General features: G+C 42.6%; 1 protein-coding gene across 4 annotated transcripts in view; it reads right to left on the bottom strand.

The window, feature by feature from the left end:
- Window positions 1–315: 315 nt before the first annotated feature.
- Window positions 316–13,565, bottom strand: part of eIF3a (eukaryotic translation initiation factor 3 subunit A) — a 31,676-nt gene continuing 18,426 nt past the window's right edge. For 3 of the 4 annotated variants that reach the window (XM_028317793.1, XM_028317791.1, XM_028317794.1), the window contains 8 exons: window positions 11,085–11,236; window positions 8,868–9,076; window positions 7,723–7,840; window positions 6,484–6,627; window positions 5,549–5,627; window positions 4,756–4,988; window positions 4,069–4,154; window positions 316–2,099 (listed from right to left, as the gene is read on the bottom strand). In XM_028317793.1, coding sequence (XP_028173594.1) covers window positions 2,053–2,099; window positions 4,069–4,154; window positions 4,756–4,988; window positions 5,549–5,627; window positions 6,484–6,627; window positions 7,723–7,840; window positions 8,868–9,076; window positions 11,085–11,236 — 1,068 coding nt within the window. In that variant the 3' untranslated portion in view covers window positions 316–2,052. Of the gene's footprint in view, window positions 2,100–4,068; window positions 4,155–4,755; window positions 4,989–5,548; window positions 5,628–6,483; window positions 6,628–7,722; window positions 7,841–8,867; window positions 9,077–10,428; window positions 10,494–11,084; window positions 11,237–13,565 lie in introns of all 4 variants that reach the window. The other variant, XM_028317792.1, reaches the window with a different exon arrangement.

The raw sequence follows: 13,565 nt of genomic DNA, 5'->3' as shown, positions 1-13,565 counted from the left end.
GAGTACCGTCTTGTCTCAACTTTCGTTGCGCGACCTATAAATTGGATCAATAATTTCCGTTTCCTCGTGGTCCTACTAGTAGTACCACCAGGAAGGCTAGTTCCTCGTGGTGCTATTATTGTTGATCTGCTCCTACTAGTAGGACCACCAGTAAAGTTAGTTCCTCGTGGTCCTATCATTGTTACTTATTCTAATGTTACTTAGCACTAATAAAGAAAACACCACGGTCCCGATTGAAGTATTTATTAAGCATAACGCGAAGTCTACATAGCATCTTCGAGATGTTAGCATGCTACAAGTTGATGGGTCTACTGTTTCGCACCGACAAGCCATTGTTCGCTCAAACTGTAGTGTTTGTAATCACTGTTCTCAGTAACGGGATCGACTATTCGATCACGGAGTATGCAAATGATACATGATATCAAGTGAATTGAAACGCGTATGAGTGCCCGCAGCAAGAATATAGATTTTGAGTGAAATAATGATGAAGACCATGACACTAGAAAGTCTAACAGATAATAAAGAAGTCAACTGTAACAAAATAAATTACATAATTAATAATCATGTCAAAACAAAATTGAATAAATCTTAATTATTCACAATAGAGCTAGCACGGAGCCACAAAATCAAACAATCCAAAAACACCGAATGTTTTGACAGAATATAATCGTTTATTAATCGATTGTACAGATGATAATATCGATATCTCATGCGTAACGGTTGTTTGCTAATATTTTTAATATTATTATTTCTATTAGACAGAACAGTTGTAAATGCACCCTTAAACTGAGAAAGTTGCACCCGCGGTCGCGATTCTATTATGAATGGAACTTTATATTCTTGCTATGGGCACAAAACAGGTAACGCAACTTGAGTGTCCTATTTTATATGTAGGTATTGTTTTAACGTATATTTGGCAAATCTTATTTCTAATATTTATTTGTGATCTACCTACATTCAAGCCTAAGGTGCTTCCAAAACAATATTAGTATGCACACAATCATGCCAGAAGAAATTGACTATCTCAAACAGGATGAAGAGACAGGTCGAAATAAATTGTGCCATGATTCAGTATATAAAATAACATGATTTTAATAAATACCAAGTTGAATTAATTTAAATCAATACTTGATTTTGTGATGGGGCATTTCATGTAGTTAAGGTGCATTTTCGCTATAAAATGGTATAGTCAGCTCATGTTGAAGTGTCAAAAAGTTTAAGACAGAGATCAAAACAATTTGCCAACCTAAATCTCAAACCCTGTTTAAGACGCTATCTAAAAATGACTGTACCAGCAAAGCAAATGACTTTAAAATAAAAATACAAGAAGCTTAGGAGGTTACACAAAATATAATAGAAATGAAATAAAAATATCCCTCACCCATACAGTAAAATAATATATTGGCGCGAAATACAACCGCGCATGGATTACAAAGTAATATTCCATACAAGAATGGCGGCTTACAAACTTGAATATAACACGATAAACAAAATAGGGTTCAGTAGAAAGGAAACGCAAAGTGAATAAGCAAGAAAAAATAATTTTAAATGCTTTTTAGCAACTTTACCTAATATTTTGACCATATTTTCGCACTGACAGCTGTCAAAATCAGTGCATTACTCAGTTGTTTTTATGACGTATCTGTACTTGGCGTAATATCTATCATAGAAATCACACGTTAATGCCCTTGGGTTGGTCAAACCAGTGATGCCAATGCCAAATCACGAATGGAAGTCAAAAGCGAAAGAATAAATTCCAAATCCAAATGTATTAAAGCACACACAATGGAAATAAAATAGTTCCTAATTTAGCCGCCAGCGGCTTTTTCGACTCAAGTTTCTCGTTTGAGGTGGTTTTAAAAGAGAAACTATTATCGACATAAATCGTTTATGTTGACACTTTTGACATCAATATTAGTGTATTACGACAGGGTTAACTGAAAGGTATCAAACACTCGATAGAACTGGCTCAAGTCTAAAAATAAAGAGGTTTTGTTAGTGAATGCTACTGAACCCTTCACAGATAATGTAATATCGACACATTGGGCTCCTTTAGCGGCGGGTGACGGGCTGCCAGTCGTCACCGTCTGGGTCGCGGGCTGAAATGAAAACACACGTTGATTTATCGAACCGAAAGCATTCCTACTAAAGATATAGCTACTTTTGATAATTTTACCTTCTTATAAAGTCCGGTCGCCGAGCAGGTAGAATTTCGTCCAATGACCCCAAGCTACCCATCCTTATCGCTCGCACACTCACTGCGCGCTGCGGGCGCCCGTCGCACAGTCGCGACAGTAGCTTGGGGTCATTGGACGAAATTCTACCTGCTCGGCGACCGGACATTACAGATTTAACGTATAACTGCTTGAAGTATGAGCGGCACGGGTATACAAAAGCATGTCAAAATCTCGCTGACGTTTGAAGTCTTAAAAACACTCTTCCGTGCCGCTTCCATACCTCGGACACTCAGTTGCGCTATATATTTTTTATGTGTTTGTCCTGGATCAAATAACACAGACCTCGTGAATATCGAAGCCTGTCGCGTCTCTCCAGACTGATGTACCTCCGAGGCCTACCACTGTCGTTATGGACAACTACGAGTGGGATTTATTTCGGAGGAAATATACCAGTACATTACTATTATGAATTTGGCTTTAAACCTTAAATGCATCTAGGGAAATATTATTACTGAGATCCTCAAGCCTCAAGCACAGTAGATATATGAGCTAAAGCAGTACGGAAACTTAGCCCTTTCGGCGAGTTAAATACCTACACTTCAACTGAGTTTTAGGGTTGGCACTCTTAATCTTTATAAAATTAATAAAGTTCTGGCTTACTTATTTATTAAAAACGTTTATTTAGGTTTTTTAATTATCAAATACCTATTGGAATAAATTAATTGACTAAGTAGTTAACAAAAAAATAAAACGTTAATTAGGTTCTATAATGATATACATAATCGAATAAATTGATTAAGTACTATTAGAGGCCGGTAGAAGATATTCTATTCTCATAAATAAAATACCGGATACTTACTGATGCCGAGTTCAAGCAGCCGCATACTACGCAATACACTCGTGGCATGTTTTTTAAAAATACAGCGGACAGTACATGCAATAAAATTATTATTAAAAACAACGCGCGCGACACTCGCGACGGATGGACTGCGAGGTTCGCTTAGAGCTCGTGTAAAGCGTGCGTCTGTGTGCGTTAGTCTGATTTCGAGCGTTTGTATGAAGCTTCCGTACTGTTTGATTTATCTACTGTGCCTCAAGCCACCAGTTTAACTACACGCTGTTCGATGGCTGACAAATACTTATTTTCTCGCAATAACACACAAGTAAATAGCCACTGCAAACCACAGGGCTAGCGGATAACTGAGTCGGTACTTAAGGTATGGAAGCGGCACGAGAGGGATGACATCTAGACAGAGTATTCTAGTCTTGAAGCACATCTGACGTCTCGCTGACGTTTGAAGTCAAAAAACACCCTCCTGCGCCGTTCACGTGCGTCAAGCATTGATTCAGTTAAGAACTAAGGCTGAGTTGCACCACCTAACTTTAACCGCAACTAAAATTCAAATTCAAAATACGTTTATTGTGAACCACAGGTACACACGGCCACACTGTTAATTATTATCCATTTCCGTTTTTGCTAACGCTCTCATCAAATGGCGATTCTTTGCGATAAAACGAGACGACATGACAGGCAATGGATAGTTAACTCTGTTGCCGATGGTACATAGGTTGTCAAATTATAAATGGGTATAGATCGGCTACGTAGCTAGGTATAACGATGTTTTTTGTATGGAGTTTGACAGATTTTTGACGTTTGTTCAAGTTAGAGTAAGATGGTGCAACCCAGTCTAAGACTGTAATCTAACACAAATAGCAAAGTTACAAAAGTTTTGACTGTCCGGATCGCTGCTAACGCCATTATCTTATTCAAATTAGGTAGCCCTTTAACCCCCGCGAATCGAGACAATAGAAATCAATTGTTACGCGATCTTATGCGATCGCTTGGAGGTTGATGGGTTAATAAATTGTTGTTACAAGTGTGGGTACTCACGTTTCTCGTCGCGGCGCGGCGGCGGCGGTCTGCGGTCGCGATCGTCGCGGCGGGGTCCGTCGCGGTCATCGCGCCGTGGTCCGTCACTGAGATAGATAAAATGTTTTAATAGTACACCACACAAAACATAAACGAAATAACGAAACAGCACAGTGGTGATAAATATAATAAACCAATGAGGGCTATCGTTTTTATACTTAACAGTTGGCACCCCTGGCGATTGACAGGACCTTACTCTACAGTGGCGCCATCTTGATGAGTGCAAATGCGATAGTCCTCCTACCACTTTAGCGCTCACCAGTTGGTGCCACTGTCTTCGCTACTAGCAAGCCATACAAATTAGACCTGCTTCAGACACAGAGGTCCCGGGTTCGATTCCCAGTGGGGGCAGATTTTTCTGTTCAGTTTGGTTGGTGGTAGGGCTTATTCTAAGTCCGCCTGGCTAGCTACCACTATCTTACTTACCTAAGTCTGTCGCCATAACAACAATGTTAACAGCTTTGTTGTGTTCCGGCAGTTAGAGGTAAGATAGCCAGTTCCTCCGTGGTTGAGGATTCCGAGTGAAGTTCGCTTCTACCTTCGGCCTGATCGTCACTTACCATCAGGGCAAAAAAAAAAAGAATCGGGCCCAACTATCGGCTGACTTAAAGTCTGTGGTATGCGCGGAGTATAAGCATTATTACTCACCGGTCATCCCTCCTCGGCCCGTCCCTTGGCGGGTAACGATCGCGGTCACGGAAGTCACGATCATCGCGTCGTGGCCCATCGCGATCGTCACGCCTTGGCCCATCACGATCGTCGCGTCGTGGCCCATCGCGATCGTCGCGTCGCGGCCCGTCACGATCGTCGCGTCGTGGACCGTCGCGGAAACGGTCGTCGCGCGGCGGACCGTCCTTGGAGCGCCAGGCTGAAGGGCGCTCCTGTGAATTAATAAGGGGTTTATTTAGTATACAAATAGATTATTATAGTTGTTGCAATCCACGAAGGCAAGTGAGCTTTAAATGTGTGGTGGCTCGCTACTATTCGCTTTGCAAAATTTTTTATAGACATTACTAACACTACACTATAGTTTTGTGCATGTACACGTACACACACAAGTAAAACTTACTCGCCTTCGTGATTTGTAAGAACTATACAAACTTTAAAAAACCAAAGCTCATACGTGTTTAGTTAATGTTGCTAGAAACACAAGATATCTTTGATTGTGTAGATAATCTGTACTAAAAAGAGTATTTTTGTCTATGATTAATTCATTCTCTCTTCCTCTCGCAATCCGCTAAAGTGAAACACTGTATCCATGTAAAAATAAATGGTTTTTGACTATGACAAGCTCGTACACGATGTTTCATTGGGGCCTGTCCACAAGCCCTTCACAACATACATTTTAATTAAATCTTTAAAAAGACTTTGGCCTTGCCTAAGATACATTCCTTTTCTGTGACAGTCTAAAAAAAAAGCAAGAATGCAAGTGAATACTTACAGCCGACGGCGGGGGCTCCGCAGGGCCGCGGCGCCAGGTGCCAGCGTCAGGGCCGCTGGACCGTCCACCGTAGCGGGGCCTGACGGAGAAAACCATTTGTGAAAACCTTGGTCTTTCGTATATAACTAAACTAGCGGCCACCCGCGACTTCGTACGCGTGGAACTCGTTTTGCCCCCTTAGTTCGTACAAATCTGTTGTTACTTGTTAGATATTATGTTGATAGATGGCGTTTCACGGCTTTCCCCGCATGAATATTTACGAACGTCATAAACATTAGTTTGTCCAGCGCTGTAATTAACCAATGACGATAGATGGCGCTTTATAGGCACGTCTTATTTATATGTTGTAATTTTATTTGTTATTAGAGCTTGTCCTGGATCAAATTAACACAGACCTCGTAAATAGCGAGGCTTGTCGCGTCTCACCCGACTGTTGTACCTCCGAGGCCACGCGTCGTTATGTAGAACCACGGATGGGATTTATTTCGGAGGACTAGGTATTACAATCTACAAAATACGCTTACAGCTTTATACAAAAAAAAAAGTAATAATATATGTCACAAACAGATAAACGATGTTCAAACACCTTATGCTTGTAACTCATATAAAATTGGCGCGTTGAGACCCGTGTTTCTCTATTAAAATATTATGCTTGTATTGTGCGGAGAACGAAACCGCGTCCTCTTTATGGTTTGGTATGGGAACCACTACTTTTTTATGCTGCAACTGTTTTTCCCACCGCGGCACCGCTACAACTCCTGTGTAGCCAGGATCTACAGCTTGACCGCCAATAAAAACAAAACCAGTGCAGGCCAAATTTGTTCCGGGGGAAAGGTAAAAACCCAACCAGCGAAAGCCAAGTTTGTCCCGAGGTAAAGTTAAACTGTCATTGGACCCGCAACGAATATAGGATCCACCCTGTATAAGAAACTTACCTCTCTCTCTCTGGCTCGCGGTTGGCCGAGCGCCAGCCGCCTTCGTCCCGAGGCCGGTCGTCCCTGGGCCGGTCGTCGCGAGGCCTGTCGTCCCGCAGCGGGCGGTCTTCCCGCGATCTGTCGTCCCTGGGACGATCCTCGCGCCTAGAAAGGAACAGCAATAAGCCATTGTGTATAGAATAGGCTCTATGTTCTTTTTTATACATTTTATGTAAGTTTTATAAATTTTCCGGCAGAGTGGAAAACGTGGATAGTGTGGTGTAAAGTTATTTTGGGTCGTATCACTGCAGTGGAGATTAAATGACCAGCCGGGCTAGGATGCGCGCCGTGATAAAATTTTGTCGACGATTTCAGTCAACAAATGTATGAGCTTATCGCGCTTATAGATTTTATCGTGGCCATGCAGGCCACGATAAAATCTTATCGATGTTTTTAGACCAGAAGTATGGGCCTATAGCCTAAAATGTAAAAAATGCTTGCGACACTTCAACATCATGCTGTGTGGATTATCAAAGCGACAAGTGTGCCAACTGATGATTGTTGTTTTTTTAAGATTATTATGTGTCACTAAAAAAATCGATGAAAAGCCTCAATAAGATTATATCACAAGTAATGATTAACCTACTATAATCTGTCACTAAATAAAATCGACGAAAAGCCTCCTACGAATATATCACAAGTCGTGATCATTAAAGTCCGGTCGCCGAGCACGTAGAATTTCGTCCAATGACCCAAAGCTACCCATCCTTATCGCTCGCGCGTAATTATTATAGTGCTGTCGCGACTGTGCGACGGTCGGCCGCAGTGAGTATGCGAGCGCGAGAGCAATATAATTACTCGCGAGCGATAAGGATGGGAAGCTTGGGGTCATTGGACGAAATTCTACGTGCTCGGCGACCGGACTTTAGCCTACTATAATCTGTCACTAAATGCACATCCCTGGTGCGCAGGGTGGAGGCCAGCTCCAACAGCGTGCTGGGCATGTTTGCGTCGAGGTTTGACTGTCGGTACCTGAATCATTGCGCAATGATTCATGTGCTGGCAGACCGCTGATGCTTATTTTAAATTTTATATTTTAACTCAAACCAATTGTATTCTTACTAACCTTTAAATTTTTAAGTACTTATTTACTAACACTATGATCTGTATGTGGTCGAAATAAATAAATTTATTATTATTATTACTAAATGAAATCGACGTAAAGCCGCGTTAAAATTAGTCACAAGTCATGTTTCTTACCTGTCCTCCCTAGGCGGCGGCGGGCGGTCTTCCCGCGAGCGATCGTCACGCGGTCTGTCCACGCGGCCTCGCTCCGGAGAGCGCACGCGGTCCTCACGCGGGCCCTCGCGCAAGCGGCCTAAGGATAAATGACACGTTAGCAAGTAGCAAAAACAAGATACAACTGGTAGCAACCCCTCTGGGGCAGAGCCGCGAATGTCTAGGCCGTCCAGCTCGGATTTTGGGAGGACACCGTCAGGTTTTAGTGAGTAGCTCCTGCCCATCTGACAGGGAGAACCTCACATAACCTACTGGGTCCCCCGGGCCAGTGGGTATGCAATTTCATGCATTTCCTGACGAAAAAAAAAAAAACGGTGGCAACCCCAACATTGTGGGGTGGCAATTTCATTATTATTTTACTTTCAATCCATCTTAACAACTACCTATGAACTCTATGAAAATACATACAGCTATCTTACAGAAAACGGTACGATAGTAAGTGAGAGTTAGTAGTGGCCACTGGCGATTAATGTTTTGTCACTTGCTTGTGGCTAAGATAGTGACGTCAATGAACGCTGGCGCCACAATCGAGTAAGTCTCATTGGAAATGCCAGTGGCGCCTACTGGTCAGCTAAAAAAGGAATCTTTCTTCCTTGTTTTCGGGGGCGCCATCACGGCGCCAACTGGACATAGTGGCGCCTTCTGCTCGAGCTAGTTATAGTACTCACTGGGGCGCCAGGGCTCGGGCGCCTTGGAGTCGGTCTTGGAGCGCCAGCTGCCGGCGTCTTCTTTGCTCTCGGGGGCGCCACCACGGCGCCAACTGGACATAGTGGCGCCTTCTGCTCGAGCTAGTTATAGTACTCACTGGGGCCCCAGGGCTCGGGCTTCTTCTCGGGCGCCTTGGAGTCGGTCTTGGAGCGCCAGCCGCCGGCATCTTCTTTGCTCTCGGGGGCGCCGCCGCGGCGCCAACTGGACACAATGGCGCCTTCTGCTCGAGCTAGTTATAGTACTCACTGGGGCGCCAGGGCTCGGGCTTCTTCTCGGGCGCCTTGGAGTCGGTCTTGGAGCGCCAGCCGCCGCCGGCGTCCTCCTTGCTTTCGGGGGCGCCACTACGGCGCCAACTGGACATGGTGGCGCCTTCTGCTCGAGCTAGTTATAGTACTCACTGGGGCGCCAGGGCTCGGGCTTCTTCTCGGGCGCCTTGGAGTCGGTCTTAGAGCGCCAGCCGCCGCCGGCGTCCTCCTTGCTTTCGGGGGCGCCACCACGGCGCCAGCTGGACATAGTGGCGGCTTTCTGCTCTTCAAGCTTGCGCTGTACGTCGGCTTCCTTCGCGCGGGCCTTGGCTTCCTGGCGGGAGAGCATCTCCAAGTGTTCCCTGGGGGAACAAAACAAAAAGTAATTTTTAGTATAGTTACAGATTAGGGCATAGCCTTAAACTATAGTTTTGTTTCAAAATAACATTTACTACAGCTACAAAAAATGCCTTCTGCTTAGCTTTATCCATCTATTGCCACTATACCGTTGAGGCGGCTTAGTATAAAGTCTCACTTTTCCTTCTCCCTTTCTCGCTCCCTCTGAGCGGCCAGCTCCTCCGCTTGGCCTGGCGACGCTCGCGGATCTCACGCCGTTATGCTAAGTGTATAAGGTTTAAAATACCGAGGCAATATAGTATAAAGTCTCACTTCTCTTTCTCCTTCTGCGCGGCCAGCTCCTTCCTCTCGCGGCGTTATTCTAAGTGAATAAGGTGTAAAATACGGTGGCAATATAGTATCTATTTATCTATGTCAGCCTTTGGGTTCGCCTTCGAACATAGGCCTCCTCTTCAACCCTCCACCGTTTTCTGTCCCTGGCCACACGCATCCAGTTCACTCCAGCCTGCTGCCAGATATCGTCTGTCCATCGTTTAGGCGGTCTTCCCCTGCCGCGGGTGTTGTTGCGGGGTCTCCACTCCAGGCCAGGGTCTTTCTGGCCCAGCGATCCTGGTTCATCCGTGCAATGTGTCCTGCCCATCTCCATTTACGTAGTAAGTCTAAAGTAAAGTAAAGTATAGTATAAAGTCTCACTTTTCCTTCTCCCTCTCTCGCTCCCTCTGCGCGGCCAGCTCCTTCCTCTCGCGGCGTTATGCTTAGTGAATAAAGTTTAAAATACCGTGGCAATCTATATATATAAAAGAAAGTCGTGTTAGTTACACCACTTATAACTCAAGAACGGCTGAACCGATTTAGCTGAAAATTGTCAGGGAGGTAGTTTAGAGCCAGGAGAAGGACATAGGATACTTTTTATCCCGTTCGAAATTTAAAAAAAGTCTGCTTATTTATTGCCATTAAGGCGGAACAAAGTTCGCCGGGTCAGCTAGTATAGTATAAAGTCTCACTTTTCCTTCTCCCTTTCTCGCTCCCTTTGAGCAGCCAGTTCCTCGGCCTGGCGACGTTCGCGCTCCTCTCTCTCGCGGCGTTATGCTTAGTGAATAAAGTTTAAAATACGTCCGTCCGTCCGTACCGCAATCTACTATATAAAAATAAGTCGGGTTTTCCTACCTGACGCTATAACTCTAGAACGCACGAACCGATTTCCACGGTTTTGCATTCGTTGGAAAGGTCTCGGGCTCCGTGAGGTTTATTGCAAAGAAAATTCGGGAAAAATGTCAACAGAAAAGCGGGAATGGGGTAAAACGGGATCCACGCGTACGAAGTCGCTGGCGGCCGCTAGTATAGTATAAAGACTCACTTTTCTTTCTCCCTTTCTCGCTCCCTCTGCGCGGCCAGTTCCTCGGCTTGACGACGTTCGCGCTCCTCTCTCTCGCGGCGTTATGCTTAGTGAATAAAGTTTAAAATACGGTGGCAATATACACTCAACATCAAATAAACCGCACCTTCCGCGACGCGAACTTTAAAGATTTTCTTCTGACACAATCATGGTGCCCCCACAATATTGGTGTTATTTGAAAGCCCGATAAATATCCTTAGAGAAAAACACATTTAATTTCTTAATAAATTATTAACATATACTATAAATGTGACTTGAAAAAAGACCTCACTTTGGGCTCACCTCTGGGATCAACTAGACCAATTTTTATGGTTATAAAACCAATTAATGATCTCACGTGACCTCTTTAACAGATGGATAGCGATTAATCCCAACTTAACAGTTTTATAGCCACAAAAGTTGGCTCTAGCGTAACTACCAATTTTTTGAAGAAGTGGCTCTGGATCCTTCTAAAGACACATTTTCGGGGTAAAAACATTTCCTTTAATGAAATGAAGATTAGAACTAGGCTTTTAAATGGTGCCAACGTTGGTGGGAATAGGGGATGCATACGTTTGATAAGTGCTTGTCGCGGGAGGTGCGATTTATTTGATGCCGAGTGTAGTATTAAGTCTCACTTCTCTTTCTCCCTTTCTCGCTCCCTCTGAGCGGCCAGTTCCTCGGCTTGACGACGTTCGCGCTCCTCTCTCTCGCGGCGTTCCTCTTCTTCCTTCGCGCGTCGAGCTTCTTCTGCGATCCTTTCTTCTTCGCGTTGCTTCTCCGCCAGCCACTGGGGAAAGAAATCATTTTATTTATGCACAAGGCAGGTGTTTAACCGCAATCGCACCTGGTGTTAAGAGCGTTTACGCGAAGCGCGGCGTTTCAAGGGGCATCATTGGAAATGATTCGCGCGCGGCGTTTTTTAATAGTTTTCAAATGTTTATAGCAAAACAATAACAATGAATTAAATATCGTTTCAAAGTAAATATTTTAAAGAAGATGTTGTTTTATTATATTAAGCTATTTTTATGTTGAATAAAGGAAGAATATTGGTGAAAAAATCACTTTGATTTTTGGGTATTTCACGTTCTTTTAATTTGTGATTTCTTATTGTAAAATGCTTAAATCTAAAAATTTTCTCAGATAACTATTTGCCCAAGGATCTATGCTATAGGATATAAATGTTTGTTAAATCGTTTTCACAGTATTTTTATAAAAATTTCAGCTTGTAAACTGACGCTAAAGTGGAAATTTACAAAACCTGTGTGGACTTATCTTGATAGAATTCTTAAATACTAAACTAATCGCAATATTTTCTCAATTAACTATTTAGACGACGAAATTGCCTAACTATTTATGCCTATAACATATTTGTAGTATTACTGGTTAATGATTGTAACGAGTTAAAAAAGTACTGTTTTTGCGCCAAACGGCGTAAACGCTCTTAAGTGGGATGCAGTCTAGGATGGTACATATCTGCCCTGTGCCTATTCACTCTCGCCTTGAGAAGGCCCGGATAATAGTGTTCGGGAAAGACAGTAAGCAGGCAGCGAATTTCCATATGTACAGTCGCGGAATGAAAAGGTTCGTCACCTTAGTGTCGGTTTTCGCTTGCACTAGGTGCTGTGAGAGTCAAACCTGCCAACATAACAGTGCAAGAAACAGTGCTGCTAACATTTAAAAAAATATGACGTTTGCTAACGAATAAGGTTTTGCTTGTTTATTTTTCTATCCCATCAGTGCAATGCAATGATGACATTGACCAATTGACAATAGTTTTTTTTATTTAAAAGAAATAATAATGGCAGGTTGAATCAACAAGAAGGTTTTAGTTTATCAATCATAATAATCTTCTTGACAAGATAAATCGTCAAACAACTTTGATCTGAATTATTTTGAACTTTACTGACGAACAGTTAAAGATCATTTTCTCTAACTCGAGATTATTCTGCAACATAGTTTCAAAAGGTAATATGTGCTCGCGATTCGTTGAAGGAATCAATTTGAAAACTGACGAACCTTTTCATTCTGTGACTGTACATAAAATAATATGTCAGTCATCATCATCATTTTAGTCACAGGATGCTCACTGCTAAACATAGCATTTATTGTTTTTAAATGAATTGTGGTGATATCTCGTCTAATCGGTTGAGTAGATAAGATTGAGTAGATAAGAAAGTCGCAATCAAAAATAATTACACAGGAGAACACATAAAATAATTATTAAAATAATAAAATGTGGAGCTCATAACTTATTTCTTGTAGAAATAATAATTAAATGATTAAATAGAAATAATTCAGGTCAAATCGTTTCCAAAATGAGTTCTTTTGTATCAAGTTTCTAATTATTGAAACATAAAATTAGAAAATAAAAATACATACTGTTATTAAAGAGCGCAACTCTTTGCGGCACGAATTGCACATTATTCTTTCTCCAAAGTATTGCCAGATCGGGTCGTTAACTCGTCCATTCATTGTTAAACTTAAAACTACTACAATAACACGTAACAACACCAAAATTACAAATACAACAATGTGAATAACAAGAATAAATTTGACGCAGCGCACGATTTCGGGGAGTTCCCGCGTTATCAACTCTCACTTTAGTGTTGCCAATTTGGTAGTTTTTTTAACATGTAAAAAAAACAAGAAAGACAATATTTGACTTATGTTCAGTGAGTTTTTATTTCAAAGTTGTCAGAGATCTGATTATACCTGCAACTTCAGCAGTCTTGTCCTACCAGCTCAGGCTTTGTTGTTCTAACTTCCAGCGTGTGTGACCTTGAGATGCTAAGCTATCGATATTTGAACTCGAAAAGCACGCAATATTGTCGACAATATTGATGTTATCAATAAATAGTATTATTTTGCGCTATCGATGGTTCATTCGATAGCCGGGCAATAATTGGGAGTATTGACAGTGACCTATCGAGCAGGCGCTCTCCGGCCAAAGCCTTGTATCTCCTTGGGCATGATCAGACGAATGAGCCAATGGCCGAACCGAGTGTCTATGTGAGCAAATGGCTTTTCTCACTTGCGTCTTCGCGCAAGTGTCCTAATAAAGATCCTGGCTACACAGGGGCTACAATGGTGCACTGACCTCTATACACACTGGACAG

Source organism: Ostrinia furnacalis, unplaced genomic scaffold (assembly GCF_004193835.3).
Source record: "Ostrinia furnacalis isolate ACB-3 unplaced genomic scaffold, ASM419383v2 OfSCF6470, whole genome shotgun sequence".
NCBI classification, from domain to species: Eukaryota; Metazoa; Arthropoda; class Insecta; order Lepidoptera; family Crambidae; genus Ostrinia; species Ostrinia furnacalis.
This window is presented reverse-complemented; position numbering and strand designations above follow the sequence as displayed.